Here is a 26500-nt window from a genome sequence, read left to right on the forward strand (position 1 = left end):
TGGTTAGTACTTGGTATGGGGGGAGGGAGTTCATTTTATTATTCTTTCTTTTATACATGTTGGAAATGTTCATAATAAAATTTCATAAAAATTTTTAAAAGATCACTCTAAAGACTGTAGCGGGACTTCCCTGGTGGCGCAGTGGTTAAGAATCCACCTGCCAATGCAGGGGACATGGGTTTGAGCCCTGGTCTGGGAAGATCCCACATGCCGCAGAGCAACTAAACCCGTGCGCCATAACTACTGAGCCTGCGCTCTAGAGCCCACGAGCCACAACTACTGAGCCTGTGCTCTAGAGTCAGCAGACCACAACTACTGAGCCTGTGTGCCACAACTACTGAAGCCCACGCGCCTAGAGCCCGTGCTCCACAACAAGAGAAGCCACTGGAATGAGAAGCCCACGCACCGCAACGAAGAGTAGCCCCCACTCGCTGCAACTAGAGAAAGCCCGTGAGCAGCAGCGGAGAGCCAACGCAGCCAAAAATAAATAAATAAATGAGTTTATTTCTTTATTTTTTTAAAAAGACTGTAGCAACATGGAATTAGTTTACACTACAAGGCTGTGTGCAGAAAGCAAAAATCAAAAAGCTACCCATACAATGTTTTCAACTCTGCAACTTTAGATACAAAAAAGGAACTAGACGTGGTGGGGTGAGGAGTAGAGGAATGATTTGTCTCTTCAAATTTTGCTTTCATGGTGTTTGTTACGCTGTCTTTACAGAGGACCAAAAATGCCAAGAGAAAAGATGACGTTCTTTCATTTCCTTCAGCTGGGACTCAGCATGAGTGAGGGGCTGGCTGGTGGGGGACCCTACCCAGAAGCACGTGGGGCTGGGAAGGAGGAAGACTCTGATGGAAGCAGCTGAGGAAATCCAGACTTGGCGGAGCTAGAGAGGACCCCCTCCCCCCACCAACCGGCCCCAGCAAGAGTGCTGGGTTAGGAGGTTATCAACCAAGATTGGTCCTTCCCAGTTTAAGGGGCCACACCAGCTACCCCTTCCTTTGACCAGTTTTGAGATCACAGATGATATTCAGCTCTCTAAATATTCATCTCTAGGCAGAAAAAAAAATTATTTGGGGAAGAGCGTAAATTATAATCAGATCCCCCATCATGTGTCAGAGGCCACCTCCACCAATTCAGCCATCACCTCCTCTGATCCCCCGAACTTCCCAACTGGGTGCTAATGTGCCCATTTTACAGACGAGGAAAAGGAGGCCCATCACCTGCCCCAGGTCAGTCATGCCCTGGGCACTGGGGCTGGGTTCAGGAGCCAGCGGCAGGCCTGGACCAGCACACCTGTTGGCTTCCTTCCAGGCAGCACCTCCACTAAGGGCCACATGTATGTGGGGCAGGAGGTAGAGACCCACACACACTGAGGACCCCCAGCCTTAGATGGATGGCAACCCCTGTACAACCTCTGTCAGGTGAGATGCTACTGACTGAATGTTTGTGTTACCCCAAAATTCATGTTAAAGCCCTAACCCCCAATGTGATGGTATTGGGATGGGGTGGGCTTTAGGGAGGTACTTAATGTTAGATGACGTCATGAAGGCAGAGACCCCACAATGGGATTACTGCCCTTACAAGATGAAAAGACCAGAGCTCTCTCCCCGCCACGTGTGGACACAGAGAGAAGGTGGCCATCTATGAACCAGGAAGTGGACCCTCATTGGGAACCAAACTGGCAGGCACCTTGATCTCGGACTTCCCAGCCTCCAGAACTGTGACAAATAAACACCTATTGTTTATGGTGCCCAGCCTATGACATTTGTTACGGCCGCCCAGGCAGACTAAGGGAGAAGGTAAACCGTGAGCCCCGGGGCAAGCCTAGAACCCCCAAGAGAAACTGACAAGGGGTCTTTTTCAAGCCTGAGGTTGTACTAAAACAGAAGAGTAAAGCTATGTTCATATATTATTTCCTAGGCAATGACAGTTCAACATCTGTACAAGTATAGAATCACCCATAAGCTGTATGAAACGAAAAGAAAAAAGGTAATTGTATGAGAGCATGGATAATGGCCATCACTGTTTCAGAAACAAAAAAGGGGGCTGTGCATGTGTGTGTGTGCGCGTACACAAGTGTCTGAGAGGACAGGCGAGAACGTGGTAACACGGCGGCCTCCAGGGCCTGGGGTGAAGTGTAAGGGAGACTGAGTTTTCACTGCATGCTCTTAGGTGTGGTCTAAATTTTGATCACGTACATTATTCTTTTTTAACAAAAGCTTTTTAGTGCTATTCACAAGTCAGATGTAAACCTGCCCACAAGAAACTATGGAATTTTCGTGCAGACAAGTCACTGACCTGCTCCAACTCGGTTTCTGTTTCCAAGTGCTGTTTTTAATCAGCTGATCAACTGAAACGACCCCTCCTCGCAGCCTCACATAACAGACCTGATGAGCTGACAACTTGGGCCCAAACGGCAGTCCAACCAGCTAAACCAGAAGTATTCGCTCCCCAGGACCTCCGAGTTGGGGGCCCTCAAATAGGGACTCTGATTAAGGCCATACAGCTCGACAGTGAGAATGAATGAGACAAACGTGAGCTTCCTGACCCGGCTGCTTCATCATACAGCCCCAGGAAGCTACCGGGGGGCTGACAGATGTCAGGCCAGGCCTGCAGTCCACGGTGGCCACAGCAAAGGGGAGGGCCCGGGACAGCCTTCCCTTCCACTGTTTTCCCACCACCACTACCTCTATCTACCTGCCACCAAAGGCCACGCCACTAACAAGAACCGCTGGCCTACGAGAATTGGGGAACACCCAAGTAGAGGCAGCCGGCAGGCAGGGCAAGGGCACTGAGCAGGGCAGCCACCGGCTTCTCAAGGGGTCCTTGCTCCCCCACTGGTTCCAGAAAGGAACCATCAGGGACCAAAACCCCTCACCAGGCCCTACCACCCTGAGCCTTCTCCCGGCCTCCAGCCCTGCCCCTTCGCCAGGGGCCCCCAGGACTGGGGCCCTGAGGTGTGCAGGGCCTGGGTGTGTGGCCACCAGTCACTTCCTCCCCTTCCAGGAGGAACCACTCCCGGCAGGCCTGCTCGGGTGCGGGAGAGCAGGCAGGAGAGCCCACGTCCCGCGCTAATGCTCCCCTCTGCGGGAGGACTGAGCCCCCAAGCCAAAGTTCACAGCTGCGAAATCCCGCAGGCTCCCGGGGAAAAGGCACCTAAACATTCCCCGGCGTGCATGGGGCAGGGCCAGGCGGCAACAGGGCGACGGCGTGTTTACGTAACGCAAGACTGTTTCACCCCAAACACTCGGTGTCAAAACAGCCTCTGCCCAAGGCCCCAGACCCCATCCCTCAAGGCAGGGTTACATAAGCCCTTCCTCCAGGATGCCCCTGCGTGATCACTGGGCTCAGGGCCCTCAGAATCTGCCTGTGTCCGACTGGCCGTGGGAATGAACCAGCTCGGGTTTGTTTGAGGAGAAAGAGGAAGCTAGGGGCCCAGCTTCAGGCTCTCACTCGTGGAGGTGGCCGTCACTCCCCCGCTGGGAACAGCGCCCTGGCCCCGGAGCCCAGAACCAGGGAGTATCCCCACCTCCCCTGGCTGCCCAGTGGCCAATCCCACTGTCTTCAGGGAAGTCCCCAGCTTCCCGCGTGGGGTCCACCCGGCCCACACGCAGATCACGTGGTAGGGAACGGGGCGCTCCCCCGGCCCCAGCACCTGGCTGAGGGACAGCTACGTGTGGCTCAGGCTGACCTACGTCCCAGGTGGAGGTAGGCGCCGAAGCCACCAGCCCGGGTCTGTATCCCAGTCCCGCCACCAACCAGCTGTGACCCTGGGCTAGTTATTTAACCTCTCTGTGCCTTCACTCCTTCTGTTAGGAAACGGGTACTAAAAGCCCACACCCTCATGGGGTGTAACACAGATCAAAGGAGATAACACACAAGGAACTCGGCACTCAGAATAAAGGTCAGTTGTGAGGACTCACCTTGTATCACATGGGCCTGAGAATGGAGCCACACGAGGAAGGCCAGGGATCCAGAGAGACTGGGTCCCGAGGACACCATGAGAGCCCCTGAATCCACCTATACCTGAAGCCAGACCTCTGCATGGAGTTACCACTTACAGGAGCCCCTTTATTACTGAACCCAGTTGGCACTGAGGCTTCTACCAAAACCAAGACACTGCTGCCACTTGCAGAAATCAGTCAGACAATCGCTCTTCTGCTCAGATCATTAACTTCATCCCAGCAACTCTCCACGTCTGTTGGTTGATTGAGAGAGAGAAGCCTGGAGGACCCGGCTGCCCCGGCTGCCCCACTGTGTCCTCCGGCAGTGAAGACAGATTTGCAGGCACCTGGCCAGTCCTCAGGTCTCACTCCCAGGGGAGTCCCCATTCCCCCCACCCCAGAACTGTCCATGTCCCATATGGCTACCCACCCACTCCCCCGCCCTTCCCAGGGGAGCAACCCAAATCCCAAAGAGCTTACCCTTTCGGCATTCCTGGCAAGGTTGGAGGAAGGACAGGAAAGACCACCAGGCTGGGGGTCCTACCCCCAACTGCCTGGGCCCATGAACCAAAAGAACTCATCCTGGACGAGGCGGGGTCTGCCAACAATGGCTCAGAACGGAACAGAAAAGAATAGATCCTGGCCTCACATCCTACCTGCGGTTCCCCGGAAGCCAGAGGAGAAGCACCTGTGGGCTCCAGGGCTCAGAACCAGCACATCAGGCCGATCCCCTGTGTGCACGAACCATCAAGGCTGGACGCTCTGAGCTGCAAATCCTCACCTGCAAGGACCCCTCCTGGCTCCGAGGTTTTGGGAAATTCCTCGTCTCAGATGGCGGACCTCCGCATCTCACCAGCAGGGGAAGTTTACTCTCCATCACCCATCGACACAGAGGGCGTGACTACAGGTTGGGGGAGTGAAGGGCAGCCCTCCCCTGCTTCTGTCAGAGATGGCCTCTGGCCTGAACAAGAAAGGAGCAAGTTTGTGTGCTGAGCCCCTCCTGTGCGCACGCACGAGGCTGACTCTTATCAAGGAGGAAATTAAGGCCCAGAGAGGGGCCAAAACACACCCCGGTCACCCATCCAGTAAGAGGCTGGGTCAGCCTTCACATCCCACCACTGACCAAGATACACACTGTCCCTGGGACATCACAAGGAATCCAGCACAGCCCTACCTAAGCGGCTTCCGAAACTCAGCTTGCCCATCTTCTTCCCAGATGTGAAGGCTGCTCAGACATAAGGTCCTGGTCAACAGCTCCATCACCCCTTAATGGCTGACTCTGAATAACAGAGTTACCAGTTGCCCACCAAGAGCCAGGCTCTGCGCTACAAAAGACTCAAGCTGCCTCAGCTCACCCAGTCTGCAGAACTATTCTGCTGCAGGTTGGTAGAAAACTCCCATTTCAGGTATAGAAACGAAAGCCTCAGAGAGGTTAGGTGGCTTGGCCCAAAGTCACACAGCCAGAACCCAGCACCCCAGCCTGCAAGTTCCTGCTCCGGATCTCGAAGCTCTTTCACAAGCATCCCCCCACTTCTGAAGCCAAGGAATGGCTCCAATGAGAATGATCCCAAGAGCCTTCCAGGCTTTTGGGGTCTTTCCAAGGTGCTTCCAAAACCCTCTACCTTCAGTAGAAAAAGCACCAAGGTTCCCCAAGGTGACCCCAAAAAGGGACATGCATGGCAATTTAAACAGAAGAGTAGGCCATGGGGCCTCATCCACATAGGCTCAGAGGATTTCAAGGGAGGCGCGTGTGAGGCGGGAATGGCAGGCTCCTGGGAATCTGAATGACGCTGTCTGGACAGAGCACGTCGCAAACTGGGCGGCCCAAACTCGGCATCCACAGGACGGACGGCAACGCTGCTGAAAGGTGACTTAGCTGATACCCAGCCTGAGTGGACACCAACGGAGCCAGCACCTAAATTTCCTGACTCCAGGCAAGCCATGCATCCAATTGAAATTGAAAACGAAAAGGAGAAAAGTTAAAAACTAAAGGGCACCGAGGACGGGTCATTAGAAAAGAGCTCAGACAAAAGGAAAGCCATCCTCTCCTCCTCTGCCTTCGTTTACAAAGAAAGAAACTCTTCATGGTCAAGGGTCGGAGCTTTAGATTCACAGAAAGTGCTGTTCAAATCGCACCCCCAGGAGTGACCAGCTATGAAACCGGGGGAAGGTCCCTGACCCTGTCTGAGCCTGTTTCCGTGTGTGCACTGGGAGCCTTAAAGCACAGGGTCAGGCCCGTGGCTGGAGCTCCAGAATCGGGAGCTACTGTTATTCCCAGGGCTCAGCTGTTCTCGTAAACCTGGAAATGATGCCACGACATCTACGGCCTCAAGCCACGGACCCCACTGCCCCCTCCATGCCAGGGCAGCCACAGCAGCTCCCCCAAGGGAATAAGCACATTCCTCACCAGCAGGGACACTGAGGCCCAGAGGCTCAGGCAGCGAGGCTCTGAGCAACCCAACCTCCTTCGGCACAGGCCACGCCTTGCTGCGCCCGGTTCAAAGCGCAGGCGGGGGGCTTGGGGGCTGATTGCGCAAGAAGCCGAACTCCTTCCCGACAGGACCCTGGAGCCCCTGCCCAGACCTGCCCACAGGGAGGCGGGAACAGACCTCTGACAGAATGGCCTGAATTCCTTTGCTTTTCAAGGATCCCACAGTGAATGTTAGGATGTTTAGAATAAAATCTTGAAGAATATAAGCTTTAGCGTCAGCAAGGCCAGGTTCAAATCCAAGCTGCCCCACCTACTAGCTCTGCATCTTCCTTCTGGGCCTCTGTAACACGGGCTGGGGAACAAAGAGGAAACCCCATCCAGAGAGAAACCAGGAGACATTCCTCAGAAAGACGCCCAGGATCCCGGGAGGATGGGAAACAGCACAATAGCCCCTGGGGACTCACACATACCCCCACACACACATGCCCCCTTCTCTCCTCTCCAAGGCCCCCCCCATCCCCCCTAGAGAACAGAAAGAGAGCCACACACAACCTGCAGCGCCCTGCTACCACCCTCCCCTCCATGGGACCCAGCCCAATGCACTGCGAGGAAGAGCCTTCCGCGGCCCCAGGCCACCCCCGGGGTGCTCACCGCTGCACGGGTCCACAGCACCCAAACTCATCCACCGGGAAGGGGGGTGCCTAGCAGCCTGCACTGGGACGAGGGCCCCAGGGAGGGCTCCAGAGGTTTCCACACCCCAGCCCTCAACTGTTGGATGGATAAAGGGTGTGAGGCAGAAATGAAAGCAAAACTGCCACAGGGGCCTCCACTCTGCAGCCACCTACCACCCACAGCCCCTCCCAGGAAGCAGTGAGCTGAGAGGCTGGGGGCATGTCCTGGGCACAGGCGCTGGAGGTCCCCCACACCAGAAAAGGATAGGGGAGCCAGGCAGGGAGGCTCTCTGCCTGCCCTGGGCTGGGGGCTCCACCAGAGATGTGTCAAAGGCCCCAGACCCTGGCCTGGCCGGGTAGGAGGGCATGGGAGGTGGCCCACGGGGAGGGGGAGTCCCGTCACATCCGAAGCACCTGCCATGCTCAGCAGCCCTAGAGGTGGGTGTACTATGCCCGCTTTACAGATGGAGGAGCAGAGGCCTGGGAGGCGGAATGGCTTGTCAGTCCTCTACAGTCAATCAGGCAAGTCTCGTGCTCCGAGTTTACAGACATCTCACCACCCACCACCCCTCTGGGCCCCATAACTGCACACAGAGGATGCTCAGAAAAGAATGCCTTGATTTTCTTCTGAAACTGGGTATCAGTCCAATGGTACCAAGATGTCACGTTCAAGATGGAGATAAAAGCCACCTGGCAGGATAGAAACAGCAGGGTTCCAAGAGTCAGTGAGCCCCGAGGGTGAATCCAAGCTCTGCCACTCACAGCTGAGTGACTAGGCAAGTCATCACACCTCTCCCCAAGCCTCGGTGTCCTCATCGAGCAAATGCAGATACGCCGTCCTGGAGAGTAGATTCCCGACCTACAATAGTGCCCAGCCCATGGTAAGTTCTCCCTGTGCTCTGAAATCTGGTATGAGCCACTGATCCAGGAGGGAACAGGAGGGAACTTCAACACAGCCCTTCGGAAGCACGGAGGGCCTCCTGGACAAGCCCCCGGTTCTGGTTTCATGGCTCAGAGGCTCTAAGACCCGAGCAGGCCGGAGCCCGATGAGGAGCCCATGGGTTTGCAGACTAAGCTTCAGAATAAGGCACCGCAGGCTGTGCTCCAGCCTCTGCCGCGGGCCCCGGCCCGATGCTCAGCGTGCACCTGGCTGAGCCGGTCCCCAGGAATGTCTCCCGTGCAAAAACTAGCTCCTCCCCAGCCTCAGGATCCATCTCTAAGGAACTTCAGTGCAAACCAGCAGCCAGAGGCGAGACATTTTTAAAAGGGGAAACAGGACTGCCCAAAAGGTAGCAACCAGCAGGCAGGGAAGCTGGGTGGGCAGCCTGGTGCCCCTGCCTTGCCCCCCTCCCGTGTGATGAGGCTCAAACGAGGCAGCAGATGGCGAGTGCCTCACCAGAGTTTCCCAGGGTGGGCTCCGGGGAACACGAGTCCCGCACAGGGACTCCGGGAACAGACCAGCCTGGGAACCTTTACATCCCAGATGCCCTCCTGGAAAGCCCCTGTCCCAGAGAAGCCCCACAGTAAGGAAGCTGCTTTCGCCTGTTTAACTCAGCGTCAAACGTGCCTGATGGTTCGGGGGTGAGGCCTAGTAACACTGTTTGGGAAATGACAGCGTCCATTTCCCAGAAGAATCAGCAGGGCACTTGTTAAGAGGAGGCTCCCAGACCCCTTCCCTGGAGAATTTTAAGGGGGAGGGGGTGGACTCAAGGATACGTTTTTCCCTGGTGCCCTCAGTGCTTCTTTTGTTGGGCGAGTTCAGCAAACACTGGCCTGGAGGAAGGTAAATGAGTGTAAAAGAGAGCAAGCATCCTTCCCCCCACTCCCTGGGCACCTGAGGCCTAACCTGAGCTTTAGGAAAGGTCAGCTGGCCTAGGGCCTACCAGGGCCATAGGGTCCCCCACCCATCCTCGCCCCAGCCCCCCAAAGCCCAGAACTGCCCATTCCTGAACACAAAGTCTGGACTGAACGAGGCCAGAGGGGAGCATCTGTCCTCCTGTCTGGCCCCCAGAGCACAGCTGCAGCCTCAGGTGGAGGAAGGTTCCAGGGCCACCCCCCTGGTCCCCTGTCACACTGTCAGGGAACCATGCTACTGCAGGACACCCTACTGCCTCCTTTGACCACCGCCTGTCTAATGTGGAAACTGGCCTGCTCTTCCCTAGACGGCTGCCCTCGGTCCTCAGGGAACCCAGGGCCATGGCAGAGGCAGGCCAGGGCGTGTGACCTCCAGGCAGCAGACCCCACCCGCCCTGTAGCTCCTAGAGGAACAGGCACTCGCCCCTCATTAAACGTCACCTCCTCAGAGAGGCCTTCTCTGACCACATAGTGCTGAAGTGGCTGCAGCTGCTCCTGTCATGGCTTTCCCATCTGCAGGCTTCCTGGCTCTAGTTCTACCTTGCAGCGTTTTAAATGTATCTGTGGGCTGGTTTCCCTTCATCTCCTTACCAGGCGCAGGGGGGCAGGGACCGGCACCAGCACAAGGCAAGCCAGGGTGGATGCTCGGGACTTGCTGAGTGAACGAAGGAATGAAGAAATGAAGCCAACGGTCTCCTCCCTGACCTGGGACCTACCACCTTCACCCTGGGTCTTCCTTCCTGGCCCAGAGCACTCCAGAGTCACAAGTAGCTTTGGCTGAGTCACAGGGACACAGAAAAGGCTTCCAAAACCCGCCAGTCAGTTCCTTCATCCACTAACAGATGCTCTCTTGAGCCCCTACTGTGTGCCCTGGTACAAGCACTGGGGCTTCAGCAGGGAACACAACTGTCAAAGTCTCGACCTTTATGGAACCAACTTTCCAAAGGAGAGACAGACAATGAGCAGAGGGAAAGAACACGGGCAGCCAGGGGGCACTAAGGGTTTAGGATCTTGAGCAAAAGGAAAGAAAAAACGGCATCTCCCAGAAGCTATCTTTGGGAGGGACTTTGGCCTGTGTGTCCTGCTTCTCCCTCCGGGGCAGCTGGCGGCTTAGCAGAGTCTACCCAGCGGGCTCTGACGGCAGGGCTGCTGGGAACACCAAGGGCAGTTAACAGGGTGGGCACCCCGCACCCACGGGCCTGGGAGGGAAGGGGACAGGAGTCCGGGGATCCTTCACGGAATGATTCTCAAATCGGCACAGCCAGTGACAGATCCACCCCCCTGAGCCCTAAAAATGGGGCACCCCCAGGAGCTGTCAGCCCGTCAGGCCGACGCAATCCTGCCCATGAGGCCCAGCTGGGGAGGCACAGGCCACAAGGGCAGCTGCTTTCTGAGGGCAGCTGGGAGCAGGCAAGACAAAGCAGCAGGCGGAATTCAAACAGCCCAATGGGAACGGCCTCATTCACGGCTCCAGAGGAAGCGCTGTTTGAAAAGAGGCTTCAGCAGGCAGCAGCGGGGAGGGCGCGCTGGTCTTGGAGTGGGGCGAAGGCCCCCTCCCCTGACCCCTACCACATCCCGCTGTGTCGCCTTGGACAAGCCACCGCACCCTGCCTGGGCTTCCCTGGGGAGCACGGCACTCTCCCCTAAGCAGGCCACACACCCAGGCCGGGTCCCTGAGGGCCAGCGGAGGGGGAAAGGTCGGGATGGGCCGCATTCATGCACCAAGAGGGAAGGGGTTTAAGACCTCGTCTTTGCCAGGGAGGGAGTAGGTGCTCAGTTCCTGAATGATGATTTGCTTTCTAAATGAATCTTACTTTCTATAAAGGAGGTACCAGAACATTCCCTCAAAAAGCTAGCTTACCAGCTGAATTCAAAATACAAGTAGGAACAGAAACCCTATTTACATCCAACTGTTCAGGAACTGCACTCATGCGGCACTTCACTAAGCATTTACTGAATGCCCCAAACCTGCGAAATCACGAGGGAGAAATAACCCGTGGAGGCAGGAGGGCCCAGGGGTTAGGATGGGAGGCCCCAGCCTGATGCACAAGTGGGCCCAGCTCTGCCCCACGCCTGCCCAAGCACAGCCAGAGCCGCCTACATGAACTCAACCTCACCGTCATAAGAGAAATGCAAACCAAAAGTGCCATTTCTCACCCATGTGTGTGGCCAAGATCAGAAATATCTGTCCACGAGCTGTGCTGGGGAGGGTGTGCGTGACAGGCCCTCCCATGCGCTGTCATCTGTGAGCAGTGCCCTGTCCTGGTGAGGGGTTTCAGAACTGCCACGAAAAAGTAAAATGCCTCTGCCCTTTGACCCAGGGCTCACTCATCTAGCAATGAGCACTCAGGCGATGGGGCAGAGCACTCCCTGCCCCACTGTCCACACCGGCAGAAGCCAACCACAGGGCAAGAAATACAGTCCACTGTTCTAAGATCTGGACCCCAGAGCCGTTAAAGAAACGAGGCAAGTGATACAGAACTGTCTCCAAAGAAGCAGTGATGTTCAATTTCTCTAAGACACGGTGTTCCGTGAAAGGAGCCAAGGGCAGAACGATATGGGCGGAAGAGACCCCCACACACACGCACCCTGTGTTTTGCACAAAACACCCCGAGAGAGGGGGCAGGGGCAATATAGGAGTAGGGGATTTTTTTTAAAAAAGGTTATTATGGGATTATATCAAATCATATGTGTGAAACTTGTGAAAGTTGTAAAGCACTAAAGAATTTCAAGAATCTTTCATTCAATTAAAAAAAAAAAAAAGTTAAAAAGGAAAAAAAAAAACACCTCCAGAGAAAGAGACTGCCAAGAACACATGTCCCTGAGTGACCGGAACTCAAGAACAAGAAGGAAACGGACTGACTTTTCATTGTGTATTTTGAGTCCTTTTCATTGTGTATTTTGAATCCTCTGGGTTTTATTTTAACATATGCATGTATTTAATATTCAAAAAGATAAAACAATAAATGTTAATGAATAACAGCACCATGATTGCTCATGGAGACTCTTGGCATTTTCAGGAAACCCAGCACAACCTCCTCTTGAATCTCAGAACTTAAAAAAAAGGGAAGTATCATCTGGCATTAATGTAATTTTCTCAGGCTCCCCATCCATAAAATAGGTGAGGACAGCAGCCCCGCCCCCCAAGGGGCTGTAAGAGTCCCACAGGCCGGGTGTGAAGGGAGATGCTGGGAGGCACCAGGCAGGGTAGCCCCTCCTTAGCCGTGCCCGCCGGACCCACACACACCTCACACCCAGGCAGGATGAGCAGTTAGCATCCCTCCCGGACTTCAGGGTCACTCAAAAACTGCCCAGGCCGGGGACACTCGACCTGCAAATGCCAAAGATCTGGGAATAAAAAGGCATTCGTGGGCGGAAGCCCACTCCCCCCTCACCAAGGACGGCAACCACCGTTCACAGAGCTCCAGGCACGGTATGCACCTGCATACTGACATTTTTAAGGCTCATAACCCTGAGCTAATACTGTCATTATCCTCACTTTAAAGATGAGGGCACTGAGGCACATGCCCAGGGTCACATGGGTGGCCTGTTGTAGACCCAGGCCTGGGACCCAGGCAGGCTCATCCACAGACAGCAGCGCGCAGATGGCCGTCTTCTCCTGTGGGAAGCCCAGTTTGCTCCCTCGGAAGCTGCTGGAAAGTGTTTACTTGCAAGGCTGGGTATGGACAGTCCCGATGCACAGCTCCAAAGAAAACCTAAGTCAGCACCTCTCCCCACCTCCACGCCCCCAAAACGGTGCCAGATCCAGACACGAAGACAAACAGAAAAATACCCACTCACAGACCAGCAGCACTTAACCTAGGAAAAGGTTCTCCTTCCTCCCCACTATGAATCTCCCAAAAGAATCCCGGCACGGAATAATGCTAAACCATCCCAGCAAAAACGAACCTTCTGGATTCCTTCATTTAAAGAAAGGAATGGGGTCTTCCCTGGCAGTCCAATGGTTAAGACTCCGCACTTCCACTGCAGGGGGTGCAGGTTCGATCCCTGGTCGGGGAACTAAGATCCCACGTGTCGCGCAGCAAAAAATAAAAGAAAATAAAGACAGGAATGTAGGCCCTGAGGGGCCCTGAGGGGAAGGGACAGCCTGGGGGTACCCTGGAGGCCAGGGTACTGTCAACACCAAACTCCCAGCTCCCTCCTTCTGGAGCCTCCAAGAGCCCAGGCCTAAGCTGGGCAAAGAACTTCTTAATAAACAAGGCAGCCACATCCCCAGGTGTAGAGACCTGGGGTCTGGGCTCAGGGAAGCCCTCCACTCTGAATGCAATTCCCTCATATGCCCCAAGCCTCAGTTTCCCCATTCTGCCACCCTGAGCTACAGGGAGGATGATGTGAGATGAGGTTCCAGCATTAAAAAGTCAGGTAGGGCTTCCCTGGTGGCGCAGTGGTTGAGAGTCCGCCTGCCGATGCAGGGGACGCGGGTTTGTGCCCCGGTCTGGGAAGATCCCACATGCCGCGGAGCGGCTGGGCCCGTGAGCCATGGCCGCTGAGCCTGCGCGTCCGGAGCCTGTGCTCCACAACGGGAGAGGCCACAACAGTGAGAGGCCCGCATACCGCAAAAAAAAAAAAAAAAAAAAAAGTCAGGTAACACGACAGTAAAGACAGACAGAGGTTCACCCACGTTCTACACCAAAATGCTTTGTGATGTCCTGTGCCTTTCTACCACCTCCTGCAACACAAGTTCAGCCGCAGGAAAGAGGAGTGGGGGGGTGAGGCGTTGGAGGGCTGACACAGAAAACGCGGACAAAGGGAACCAGGTCAGCCAGCCTTTCCACACGGGGCACTGTGGAGAACTAAGAAAACTAAAAATTAAAAAATCACCCAACATGCACTTCCCTGGTGGCACAGTGGTTAAGAATCTGCCTGCCAGTGCAGGGGACACGGGTTCGAGCCCTGGTCCGGGAAGATCCCATATGCCGCGGAGCAACTAAGCCTGTGCGCCACAACTGCTGAGCCCGAGGGGCCTAGAGCCCGTGCTCCACAACAAGAGAAGCCACTGCAATGAGAAGCCCGCTCACCGCAACTAGAGAAAGCCCGCGCACAGCAATGAAGACCCAACGCAGCAAAAAAAAAAAAAAATTACCAGACATTTCCAACTAACAGCTTTACTTCTCTGCTCCCCGCCTGAAGTTCCTTCTGGACTTCTCAAAAAGGCACAAAGGGAGATGTGAGGGAGCTGCAAGCATGCTCCAGTGTGAGGGGAAGGGGAAGGGAGGTAGGAGGGTAAGAGAACACCAGAGCCGTCCCCGTGGAGAAGGGAAGACACGCAGGAGAGGGGCGGGAACAAACAGTGCCATGAAAAACAAGCTGAGTCAAGGCCCATCTGTCGAGGAGCCAGAAAGCCCATCCCATAGAGGTGCACCAGGGCCCAAAGGGTTGGCCCTCACGCCTGCTAAGGTGTCCCAGCGGGACCTGCTCCAACGGCCCACGGATGCCTGCAGCGGGTGATGACCCTCAGAGAGCAGACATTACACCTGCTGAGGCCACACCTCAGCCTTGCAAGGAAGTGTCTCCAAGACAAAACGGCAGCAGCTGGACCCCGTGAAGATAATGAGGGGGTCCGCCCAACTGTCGGAGATGCCCAAGGAGAAAGGACTTGCTTTCCGTGTGGGTCTCAAGGTGCCCAGGTTGGATCCATTCTAGAAATTGAACAAAAGGAACGAAAGTATGGAGGCTGCTCCGTCTCATGCCATATCCCCGTCTGTAAAACAAAGGGGCTGGGGGGACTTCCCTGGCGGTCCAGTGGTTAAGACTCGGCGCTTCCATCGCAGGGGGCACGGGTTTGATCCCTGATTGGGGAACTAAGATCCCGCAAGCCGGGCAGTGTGGCCAAAAAAAACAGGGGCATGGGAGCAGTGGGGGTCAGGGTGGGGAGGCTGGTGAGATGATCTCCCACACCCCTTCCTGCTCTAAGATTTTTACAAGGCCTGACTGACATTCGACTAAACAAACAACTCATCCCGATCCACTCAGGTCATCCTCTCTGCCACTGCCACTGCCCCAAACATTCGGAGCAGAGCCTCAAGCCATTTTCAAACATCTCTGGACTTCTTAACTATGGAACTCACAGACAATTCATCACCCATCCAAATGGGAGCGCTGCACCCCCGGATTGTGAAAGTCAAACACATGACAATGTCCATCTACACCCCCTTCTCGGCCACTGAAACTGCACCAGCATTCATATCAAACACGAGAGCAGCAAAAGTCTCCGGCCACTCTCTCGAGGGTGGGAGTGTTTTGCACCCAGTACAAAAACGCGGCCACCAGGGGGCGCTGCCCTGAAAGTAATAAAGGAGAGAAGAAACAGAAAAATTCTTTTTGGTGTTTTCTTTTCCTTCCCAAGCTTAAGTGACAAAATATCTAAAGCACCCCTGATGAAAACACAAAGTGGGTTTCCTGAGGTTCTAGAATGACCCAGATGTTTCCCTTCCTCTCTTTGAAGCCCATTTGGCCAGAAGAACGCAACTAGACTTTGAACACAATAACCCCTTCAGAGAAATCAACACTCTGCGCTGGATTTCCCCCAGAACGGTTGACATCACGGCTTGCCCTGAAGCCCCCTCTTTAAAGACAGGAGGGTCCACGGGGAGGGAAAGCCAATCCGCAAGTCCAGCCTGAGGACCCAGCCACAAGTCTCGGCTGGAACTGTTTTGGGAGAGCCTCCTAATTACCAAGCAAAACATACCAACCAGATGACAAGCCTCATGCTTTAAGCTGCAGACACAGGATGACACAAATACAGAGAGACCTCGGGAAAAAGGGTGCAAGGTATCAGTGGGGATTTCCCAAGTCTTAGATGACTGCAGGGGGAGCTCGGGCACCTAACACCAGCACCAGACTTCGAGAACACGTCAAAGGGGCTTCTCCACATTTCTTCAGTGTCTAGGGCACATTTTCCACAAGCGTGCGTATCTGCGGTGCAATGTTCAAGTGCCCCTTTTTGACGCTGCAAAAGTCTTCAGACCCACTTTCAAAGCTCTGGCTGCAAGTTCCTCCTGGTTTCCTTGTGAATTCCCCGGCCACTCGGCATGCCCTACTGACCATGAAAAGCTTACTTTCTCCTGGGGAAGCCAGCATGAGAGAAGGCAGCCAACTCCATCCCCAGACCAAGGGATGCAGAGCCAGGAGCTGTTTTATACAAGGTGCACCCCTCTGGCGGTGGGGAGAAGAGCTCCTGGGCAGCTGGAACAAGGCAAAGAAGCAACAGGCCCGGGGGACAGGCATGAGGGGCACAGAGGCACTGCCAGGCCAGCCTGCGCGGGCCAGCTCAGACTGGCCACTTGCTCCGCACACCAGGAGATAAGGAAACCCAATTGTTCAATTCATCATTATGTTTGGTGACCCAACAGGGACAAAAATGCAAGTGGGACCCATCTTCGAGAATCAAACCTACCAAGTGGAGACACTGCATGACAAAAGGGTTTTCCCCCTAGAGTTTGCAAAAGGCTTGAGGAGCTTGATTCTCTCAGGCTTTCACTGAGAGCAGGATTTAACTAACAGCTTCTCAGAGGCAAAGCCACCGTGGTGGAACAAGGTGAGGCATACCTGACCCAAGACTGGATGCATCTGTAATGGACTAAGAATGCGATCTTATTAAAACACCAGGAGTCTCCCCCACTGAGGACCAGCATGGAGAGGTGGGGCGGGGGGGGTGGAGCCCAGAGGGAGGAAAGCCTTTCTACACCGCAAGCATCTACCCAGCACCTCCTCTGCACCAGCCACTCCCTAGCTGTGGGACCCGGGGCCAGGTACCCCATCTCTCTGCGGATGGATTCCCCTTCTTAGACACGTGGCCCTGAATCACCAACCCAGCCAATTCCCAAGGCTGGTGCGAGGCTCTAATGAGACAGCAAATCACATACATGCCAAGTATTGCTAGTCGCTTCAAAGAGGCTTAATCCAGTGACATGCAATGACAGCTTCTTGCAAAGAGAGCTGCACCGGCGGGGCACATAGTAGGTGGTCCGCAAACATACAAACACTGGTGCCCTTCTCCATGAAGGGAAGCGGACGAAGGAAAAAAAACACTCCAGTCCAAAAGTAACCTCCAGCCACAGGCAGACAGCGTGGACCCCCCGATTTCCCAGGTCCCTCTGCCACCTTTAGCAGCGCTCCCACCGTGCCCTGGGGAGCCAGGGGTCTCCCCACCCGGGGTCCCAGTGCACCTGAGAGCCCTGGTCCGTGCCACACCGCCCATACTGGCCACTGCTTCTCTCGAACACAGCCGGCGGCCACCACCGCCACCTGGCTACTCGGACTCAGTGTCCCCGCGTACCGCTCCTTTCCGTTTCGCTCTAACCTCCCAAAACAGCCGCTGAGGCTGAACTGGGCTCAGGCCGGGGGTCCCCGGACGCCGGACCCCCGTCCCTCCATACCTGCACAGCTCGGCGAAGGCCTGGAAATTCAGCTTCTTGATTTTCTTCTCGCTCAGCCAGTAGCCAACTCTCTTCCCTTTCAGAAAGGTCTGCATCTTCCTTTTCGGGCGGGGAGCTGGGGTCCGGAGGAAATCGCCCACAGGCCGAGTCTGGCGGCCCGGCGCGCGCCGCGAGCTTGCGGGCACCTCCTCCCGGCGGCGGGGACGCGGAACGGGGCTACGGGCGCGCAGTCCTGCCGGGAGGGGCGGGCCGGGGCGGGGCGGGCGCCCAGGCGGAGGGAGCGGCGCTCAGCGCGGCATTCCACTGGCTGCCGCCGCGTCGGGGCCGCCCGCGCCGCCGCCGCCCACGCCCCCGCCGCCAGCCGGGCTCCCGGCGCGCAAGTTCGCGAGCGCCAGGCCGGGCCGGGGAGGAGAGGAGGGAGGCCCTCCCTCGCCGGCGCCGCCCAGCCCACCGCCCTCCCGGCGCTCGGGACCGAGAAACACGCCCTCCAGCGGCGGCCACGGCGTATCGCCCCCGCGCTCTGGCTGCGCGCCGCCCCCGAGTTCCTCCTCCTCTCCCTCCCTCTCGCTCTCGCCCGCGGTCCCCACTCCGAGTCCCCGGCGGCGCGTTCGGCCGATCCGACCCGGGCGCGTGCCCTTCCCGGCGCGCTCGGACCCCGGCGTGGCGCACGCGGCCGCCCGCTCCCCCCGCCCAGTCGTCCTCACCCGCCGCTGCCGCCACTTCCTCCTCGTCCCCGTCCTCGGCCTAGCCCGCAGCCCGCCGGCGCCGCCGTGCTGACCCGGCCGGGCGGCCCGCTGGACCCCGCCGGGGCGGAGGAAGCGCGGCCGCGCCGGCCGCTAGGGGGCAGCACCGCCCGCCGCCTCTTAAAGGCGCCGCGCCTTCCCCCGCCTAGTCCTTTGGTGCGTGTTTGTGTCGAGGCTCTGGCTGTTGAACTTGGGGACTGAGGGCGCGGGACTGAATTTAGGGCAGCCCTTCCCAAGTGCTTTTACTTTTTAAAGAAGCGAGAGGAGTCGTGGTGTGGGCATTTTCTGCTTGTCCTTTGGGAGTGATCGAGCCACTGAGTTTCATTCATCAAAAGCATCTCTGTACCCCCAGCACTATTCAGTCCCAACTGCTGTAGAGGGCGCGGGAGGAGGGGGGCGCGGGGGGGGGGGCGCGGCGGATGCAGGCAATAAATGAGATCATCTGTCTTCCCCGGAGGAGACAGACCCAGGCCCAGGATGGGGGCCCCTAGGGTGGGGACATGAACACCCAGGGGCCTTCTCAGGCTTAGGAAGTTAACCACCAATCACACTCTGGGCCCCCTCCAACGGAGGGGGGGGAGGGGAGAGACTAGAAGTAGCAGGGATCAGGGTGGGACACTCCCAGAAGACACTTTCCTTTCAGGGTGCAGGGCGGCCGCAGCCTCAGCGCTCTTGATTCATTAACCCCACCCTGCCTGCCCAAGCCCTGTGAGGCGGTAGGGAAGCATCCTGCCTTCAAAGAGTCTGAGAGAAGTGGGCATCTCTCCCCAGGCCCCGGCAGAAAAAATGAATGGGGGGTGGGAGGGGTCTCAGATTTTCAGGGAAGACATTTAAGCTGACCTTGAAAAATAAGGAGGATGTTGACGGGCCTGAGAAGGGGGAATAGCTTGAATAGAGGCAGGGAGAAATGGAAAACAAAGTTGTTAGGGGTGACAGACTCTCCTTGACCAAACTGGAGCTCATTCTTTAAGGCCCAGCCCTAGGCGCCTGCCTTCTTCCCCTAATTACAGCTTCCCCCATCCTTCTTCCTGCAGGGCTTCCCAGTTGCAACCAGGTGAAGCTTGTCCACTGACTCGGAGTGAGCACATAGGTCCTCTGTGTCCACCTCTCAGCTAGCTCCACCCTTCCCCCATCTCCCCTCCCCTTGCACCCCTGCTGGGTGACCTTGCAGTCCACTCACCCTCTCTGGGCCTCAGGTCCTCCCTCTTACCTTAGGAGGTAAGCCCTGCCTCATGAGAGCACTTCAGGCTGCAAAAGACCAGTGGCTATGAGGTCTAAAATGTATGGTGTTATGAGGGGGTGTGGTGCAGAGTGGGGACAGAAGGAGAGGAGAGAGGTCTCTCATTGAAATGGGAAGAACAGTCTTTGGCTTTAGAAAGACCTGGCTTGAGGTGGCGGGGGGGGGGGGGGGGGGGGGCGGTCCTAGTTCAGTTCCTCCCAGCTTGGACAAGTCACTTAAGTTCTGCCTCTGAGCTCTGGGTGAAGAAAGTAATGCTTGCCTTAAAGAATTGTGGTGAACCTGAGAAATATTTGGGGAGGATTAAGACAGGGTATTCGACTGGTCCTCAGCAGGTCATCAGACATGGGGCTTGTCACTGTCTCACCCAAGGACTCTTCTTTTTAAACTGAAGTATAATTGACTTGCAATATTATATTAGTTTCAGGTGTACAACATAATGATTCAATAAATTCCGAATTGATCACCATGATAAGTCTAGTTACCATCTGCCACCGTACAAAGTGATTACAATATGATGGACTATATTATTGACTACATTCCCTGTGCTGTTATTTATTTTAGAGCTGGAAGTTTGTCCCTCTTAATCTCCGTCACCTATTTTGCCCATTCCCCGCCCCCTCCCTGCAACCACAACTTTGTTCTCTGCATCTATTAGTCTTTTTCCACTTTATTATGTTTGTTCATTTGTTTTGTTTTCTTAGATTCACCATATAAATAAAATCATATGGTGTTTGCCTTTCTCTGTCTGATTTATTTCACTTACATAATAACCTCTAGGTTCATCCATGTTGTCACAAACAGTAAGATTCTTCCTTATGGCTGAGTAATATTCGTGTGTGTGTGTGTGTGTGTGTGTGTGTGTACCACATCTTTATCCATTCATCTATGAATGGACACTTAAGTTGCTTCTATACAAGGATTATTTTTTTTAATTTTTATTTTATATTAGAGTATAATCGATTTATAATATTGTGTTAGTTTCAGGGGTACAGCAAAGTGATTCAGTTATACTATACATATATCCATTCTTTTTCGGATTCTTTTCCCATATAGGTTATTATAGAATATTGAGTAGAGTTCCCTGTGCTATACAGTAGGTCCTTGCTGATTATCTATTTTTATATATAGTAGTGTGTATATGTAAGGATTCTTAACTTGAGGCTCAATTAAGTCCCCTCCTTACCCCACCCCAGGACTCCAGAACCCCTGCAGCTGCCAGAAATTATATGTATAATGACCGTAGCTTTCAACAAACTCTCAGAGTCTGAGTCACTGATTACTCCAGCTTCCTGTCCTAGCAATGAAGCAATGGACCCAGAGAGGGAAAAGGATTTGCCCAATATCACAGAGCAGATAAGAGGGAAAGCTAGAACCAGCATCCCAAGGTCAAGAGGCCCCTCACCCCCATGGCTCACCATCATTCTGGAGATGGGAGGGATGTGAGAGGAGAGGGACAGGTTCTGAGGGTCAGGACCCCTGCCCAGGGTAAATCAGGATCCTCCCATGCATTGGTAAGACCAGGGACCTACCCACACTTCTCTGGAACCCTGGGCAGTTCATGGCCTCAAACCTCCTCTCCATTGAGCATGGGAAACTATACATTTTTACTTCTGTTTTAAGTTGTTGGTCATCCCTCAGGGAGCTCCAGGGCTAGAACCACCCTTCAGAGCTGTCCCACCTTGACCGAGGGAGTGCACCTTTCTGCCTGCCCCATCCCTGCTCAATCAACCAGACTTTGAATATGGGCTGACCTAAGGAAGGGGCACAATCTCGGGCCAAATATTCCTCAGATTCACCACTTTCTCCTTTCTTTCAGTGCCACAGAGCCCATCAACCCTTCCCCAAAACGCTTGCCCACTTCTCTGTGCCCACTAGTTCAGCTAGTCTGTTCTCCACCCTTCAGCCAGAGCAGTCTTCAGAATGTAAGTCAGATTTGATCAGTCCAATCAGACTGCACCATTGCCCTCCCCGCACCCCACGCTGCTGAAGTGGCTTTCTACTGTACTTGGGGTAAAACCAAAACTCCCTGATAAGGCCAAGGCCTCCCACCCTCATCTCCCACCACCTTCCTCTCACCCTGCTGCCTCCTCTTGTGGTCCTTGCTGTCCCCAGAGCCTTTAGCTATGCAGCCCTTTTTTTTCTGGATTGTTCTTCCCTCTCTTTGCTTATTAACTCATCCACCAGCTCTGAGCCCAGGTGTCCCTTCCTGGCATCTCAACCATCTAGCTCTCTGTACCTCCAATGAGGATTGTCATCCCACTTGCCCCTTTGAGTGGTATACTTGACTAATGTTTGTCTCACCACTAGACTGTAAGCCCCTTGAGGGCAGGGACTGTGTTTTTCTCTGCTCACCATTGTTCCCATAACACAACAGTAGATAATATTTGGGACTTCCCTGGTGGCGCAGTGGTTAAGAATCCACCTGCCAATGCAGGGGACGTGGGTTCGATCCTTGCTCCAGGAAGATCCCACAGGCCGCGGAGCAACTAAGCCCGTGGGCCACAACTACTGAGCCCGCGTGCCACAACTACTGAAGCCCATGAGCCTAGAGCCTGTGCTCTGCAACAAGAGAAGCCACCACAGTGAGAAGCCCGCACACCACAACTAAGAGTAGCCCCCGCTCACCCCAACTAGAGAAAGCCCGCGCCCAGCAAGGAAGACCCAACGCAGCCAAAAATTTTTAATTAATTAATTAATAATTTTTAAAACACAGTAGATAATACTGGCTGGGCGCTATCCGGATTCTAGAGGAAGCCAAACTGCCTCTAACAGTTCCCTACCTGCAGAAGTGCTCATTAAAAGTGACTGATTAAATGAACCTCAGGTAAGTCCCTCCAGGTGGTCCCTGACCTCTCTGAGGTGGGAAACTCCAGAAGGGAAGTCTGGAGACATCTACATTCCCTTTGGGAGGCAGATGAACCATTAAGGGATTAAATGGGGTAGTGTGTGTCCATGGCCTAGGGCCATCTGGGAGAGGATTCTGGAGCAGGGAGAGGAACTGTAGAGAGAGAGCCTTGGGGAGGAAGGGCATCTCCTACTTGGGAAGTAGGGAAGGCCTCCTAACCCCAATCCTTCCTCTGGGGGAGGAGGCTTTGGGAGGTGAGACAATGTAGTGATGGAGAATTTAGACGTAGGGTTCAGCCGATAGACCAGAATTCTAGCTGTGTGACCTTGTGCAAGCTTCTTAACCTCTCTGAGCCTTGCTTGCCTCACCTGAGAACCATAAGATGGTGTCCATTTGTAGGAGACTGGTTAAGTAAACCCATTCTTCAACAGTCTGACACAAAGTTAAATGTGCTAGCTCAAGATAGCTAAAGTGGGGCTTCCCTGGTGGCGCAGCGGTTGAGAGTCCACCTGCCAATGCTAAGGGGACGTGGGTTCGTGCCCCAGTCCAGGAGGATCCCACATGCCGTGGAGCGGCTGGGCCCGTGAGCCATGGCCGCTGAGCCTGCGCTCTGCAACGAGAGAGGCCACAACAGTAAGAGGCGTGAGTATTTATTATCTGTGTGACTGGGAGCAAGTTAATACATCTGTCTAAACCTCAGTTTGATCTTCTTTTTTTTTTTTTTTTTTTTTTGTGGTACGCGGGCCTCTCGCTGTTGTGGCCTCTCCCGTTGCGGAGCACAGGCTCCGGACGCGCAGGCTCAGCGGCCACAGCTCACGGGCCCAGCCGCTCCGCGGCATGTGGGATCTTCCCGGGCCGGGGCACGAACCCGCGTCCCCTGCATCGGCAAGCGGACTCTCAACCGCTGTGCCACCAGGGAAGCCCTGATCATCTATTATGTGGGAGTGATTATCAAATGTAGCTCACAAGGTTAGCAAGAAGTTTGAATGAGTCTAAATTCATAAAGGACTGTATCAGACACGCCTTATTGAGTGTTAGCCACCATCATCCATAAGTGGACCCCTATGGCCATTTAAATAATCAAATAGGATAATATCTGTTCATTCACTCAATCAGTAAATATTTATTAAGTATCTGCTATGTGCCAGGAACTATTCTAGGCACTAGGGCTACTGCAGTGATGAAAACACTGCAAAAATAGGAGGCAGATGGATCCCCCCCCAACCCCCTCTCCTTGTGGAGCTTATATTCTCATAAATGACCTAGTACATTAGTAAGTGATACATGTTACAAAAAAATAATAAAGTGTACAAGGAAGATGCGAAATGGCGGATCGCCATCTTAATCCAGTAGTCAGGGTAAATCCCACTGGAAGGTGACACTTAGCCAAACTGTGACAAAGGTGAGCAAGCAAGTCATGCAGATATCTGGGGTTAGAGCTCTCAGGCAGAGGAAGAGCAAATGCTCTCAGATAGCCTTGGTGTTGACAAGGGACAGTCAGGAGGCTAGACGGGCTGCAGCAGAATGAGCAACGGAGGAGGAACAGGAAGTGAGTCCGCAAAGAGACCACACGCGGCTCCTGGGCCACTGCAAGGATGCTGCCTTTTACTCGGAGCAAGATAGGATTCCTTGGAGGAATACAGGACCAGGATCACTCTGCTACTGTGTGGAGGAGAGACTGGGTGGGGGGGCAAGGATGGAGGAGAGAGGGACCAGTTAGGGTTCGCTTGCAATAATCTAGGTAATGAATGATGGTGGCTCAGACCCAGGCAGCAGCAAAGATGGTGAGAATTGGTCAGATATTGACTCAATGGGATTTGTTGGTGGGTGGGATATAGGGTTTGAGAGCAGGGGAAAACTCACGGATGTCTGAGGTTTAGAGTCTGAGCAATTGGAAAAATGGAGGTGAAATGGGGAAGGTGGCAGGAGGTGAAGCGTTAGGGGCTTAAGTCAGGAGTTCTGTTTTAGACAGTTTCGGTTTGAGACATCGGTCAAACATCTGATGGAGATGGCAAGCAAGCAATTTGATAAGAAATCTGGAGTTCAAGGCATGACTCAGGCTAGAGACATAAAATCGGGCGTTGTCAGTATAGGGGTGGTATAAAGCCTGGATGAGATCACCGAGGGTGTGAGTGTAGACAGAGAAAAGTTCGAGGACAAGGCCAGGGACATGACAATATTCAGAGGTCAGGGAGGAGAGGAGGAGACAGCAAAAGAGCTGAAGAGATAGGAGGAAAAACCCAGGAGAGTACTAGCCCCGGAAGCCTCGTGCAGGATGCCTGCCTGGGGGACAGAGCCATCAGCTGGTGGCGTAAGGGGACTACTGACAGGTGGCCTTGGATCTGAACACAGGGAGATCATCGGTGGCCTTCATAAGAGCAAATATGGAAGACTGTCTCGTATACGTTAAATCAAAACACCCAGGTGTAATACAGTGTGGATGGTAGGCTGCCACTGAGTAAAAAACGTAGGGGACCACATATCCATGTATATATTTGCGTGGACAGAGAATGTCTGTTTTCTGAAAAGATACACAAAAAACAGTGGCTGCTTTTAGGGAGAGGAACTGGGAAAAGGAGGTTCCTACAGAGAGGAATCATATTTCATCGCATATTTGTTAAGTGATTAAAATATTTTTCATCAAATTTTTATTGCTTTTTCAACTAAACATAGTTATCAAAAGGAAAAACACATGGATATTATGAAATGAGAAATATATATAAAGTGCTGACCTATAACAGAAGTCCAGTAAATGTCCATTTCCTGTTGAAAGGTTTGTTTACAGAAAGGGAAACTTCCAAGGCACTCCTGTGGGTTGGCTTGTCTTCACCAAGATGATAATGAATCCGAATTTTTTGCCAGTATGCATCTTTTGAAAATAACATTTTCCAATAATTAGTGTTATCATACTTTAAAACATGAAGAACAAAGAAATAAAACAAAACAAAAACAGGAAAAACAATTTCTTAATGACATCTAAAACTTGATCCATATTTAAATATCCCTATTTGCCTCTATGAGTTTTCTTTATGACTGGTTTGTCCAAACCAGGGTCCAGACCAAGGCCTTGCATTGCCTTTGGTTGTGATGTCTCTTGAGCTCTTCTGACCTCAACCAATTCCCCTCGTGAAAGACACTGCGTTGATTGTCCTACAGAAGGACCAACTTTCTGGGATTGTTCAGCGTCTTCCTCGTGGTGCCATTTAGCTTGTCCGTCTATCTCTCCATTTCTTGGAAACTAGAAGTTAGATCTAAAATCTTGATTAGATTCAAGTTAAAAGCTTTGGGCTGAAATGCATTATAGATGGTGTTATGTTTACCAGAAAATGCATAAGGTCCTCTTGTGCTGAGATGCTTACATATGTTTCCACCCACATAACCACAGCCCAAATCAAGACTGAGAACATTCCTAGCTCCCCAACGGGCTCCCTCGCATGCCCCCTCCCAGATAACAGCCCACACACAAAGGAAACCTCTATTCTGACTTTCTTCACACAGATGAGTTGGGGCTGCTTCAGTACTCCATATAAGCAGCGTCTTATAATATGAACTCTTTCACTCAACGTTATCTGTGATATGCACACATATTTTTGTGGGTATCAAGGTTTTTCCCCTGTTATTGTCTTACTTCATTAGATGAATATGCCACAATTTTGTTGTCCATTCCCTTGCTGATAGACTTCCTAATGGTTTTAACACCAATAGGTAATTTTGCCAGAATTGTTGATTTCCTTGAGGATTGCAGAACTGATCAGACTCTAAATCAGCTCTCATTGCCAGAAAAAAGCGGCATAGGAGACATTTAAACTGACATTGCAGGCCTAGTGGGAGAGAGATGATTCAATTCAAGAGATGTTCATTTGGAGTGTACACAGCTACTGAGACCATGAAACTGGTTTTCAAAGAACTCCCCAGTACATTGCTTTACAGACTTCTACAGCCACCTGCAAAGAAGGGTGTGTTCTCCCCGTCTTGATACTGAATGAGGACCCTGATGGGCAAAGTGCCCAGCTACAGGCCACACAGTGATGGCAGAGTGGGACCTGCTGCCTCCTGCTGGGCTTTCCCCACCATTCCCTGTTGCTGTGGGAAGAAGCAGAGAGGTCTAGGACAGGAACCCTCTTCTCAAGACCTCCGGTGGAAAGAAGGAAGGAAACACTCAGAGAAACGAGGCAGTGCAATCGAGTTTTGCAATGCGCTGGCTGCAGCAACATGCCCTTTGTACAGGCCAATAAACCGAGGCAGAGGGAGAAAGCCAGCAGCATCCAGCTCTGCCTGTGACCTGAGCAAAGCCAAGTTCCAAGGACTGCGAGGCCAAAGTCTCCTTGGGTGATGCCAGCTCTCTGCTCACACCATTATATTCATGCCC

General features: G+C 53.6%; 1 protein-coding gene across 4 annotated transcripts in view; it reads right to left on the bottom strand.

The window, feature by feature from the left end:
* ITPK1 (inositol-tetrakisphosphate 1-kinase) overlaps positions 1 to 18100 on the bottom strand; it is a 162978-nt gene extending 144878 nt beyond the window's left edge. The window contains exons 1-2 of one of the 4 annotated variants that reach the window (XM_029238812.1): positions 18008 to 18100; positions 17304 to 17535 (exon numbers count right to left, since the gene is read on the bottom strand). In XM_029238812.1, coding sequence (XP_029094645.1) covers positions 17304 to 17398 — 95 coding nt within the window. In that variant the 5' untranslated portion in view covers positions 17399 to 17535; positions 18008 to 18100. Of the gene's footprint in view, positions 1 to 3927; positions 4019 to 7030; positions 7397 to 17303; positions 17536 to 18007 lie in introns of those variants that run through there. The other 3 variants (XM_029238813.1, XM_029238815.1, XM_029238814.1) reach the window with 3 other exon arrangements.
* Between the last annotated feature and the right edge of the window lie 8400 nt (positions 18101 to 26500).

This window comes from Monodon monoceros, unplaced genomic scaffold (assembly GCF_005190385.1).
Source record: "Monodon monoceros isolate NGI ecotype Baffin Bay Population unplaced genomic scaffold, NGI_Narwhal_1 Super_Scaffold_21, whole genome shotgun sequence".
Lineage (NCBI taxonomy): Eukaryota > Metazoa > Chordata > Mammalia > Artiodactyla > Monodontidae > Monodon > Monodon monoceros.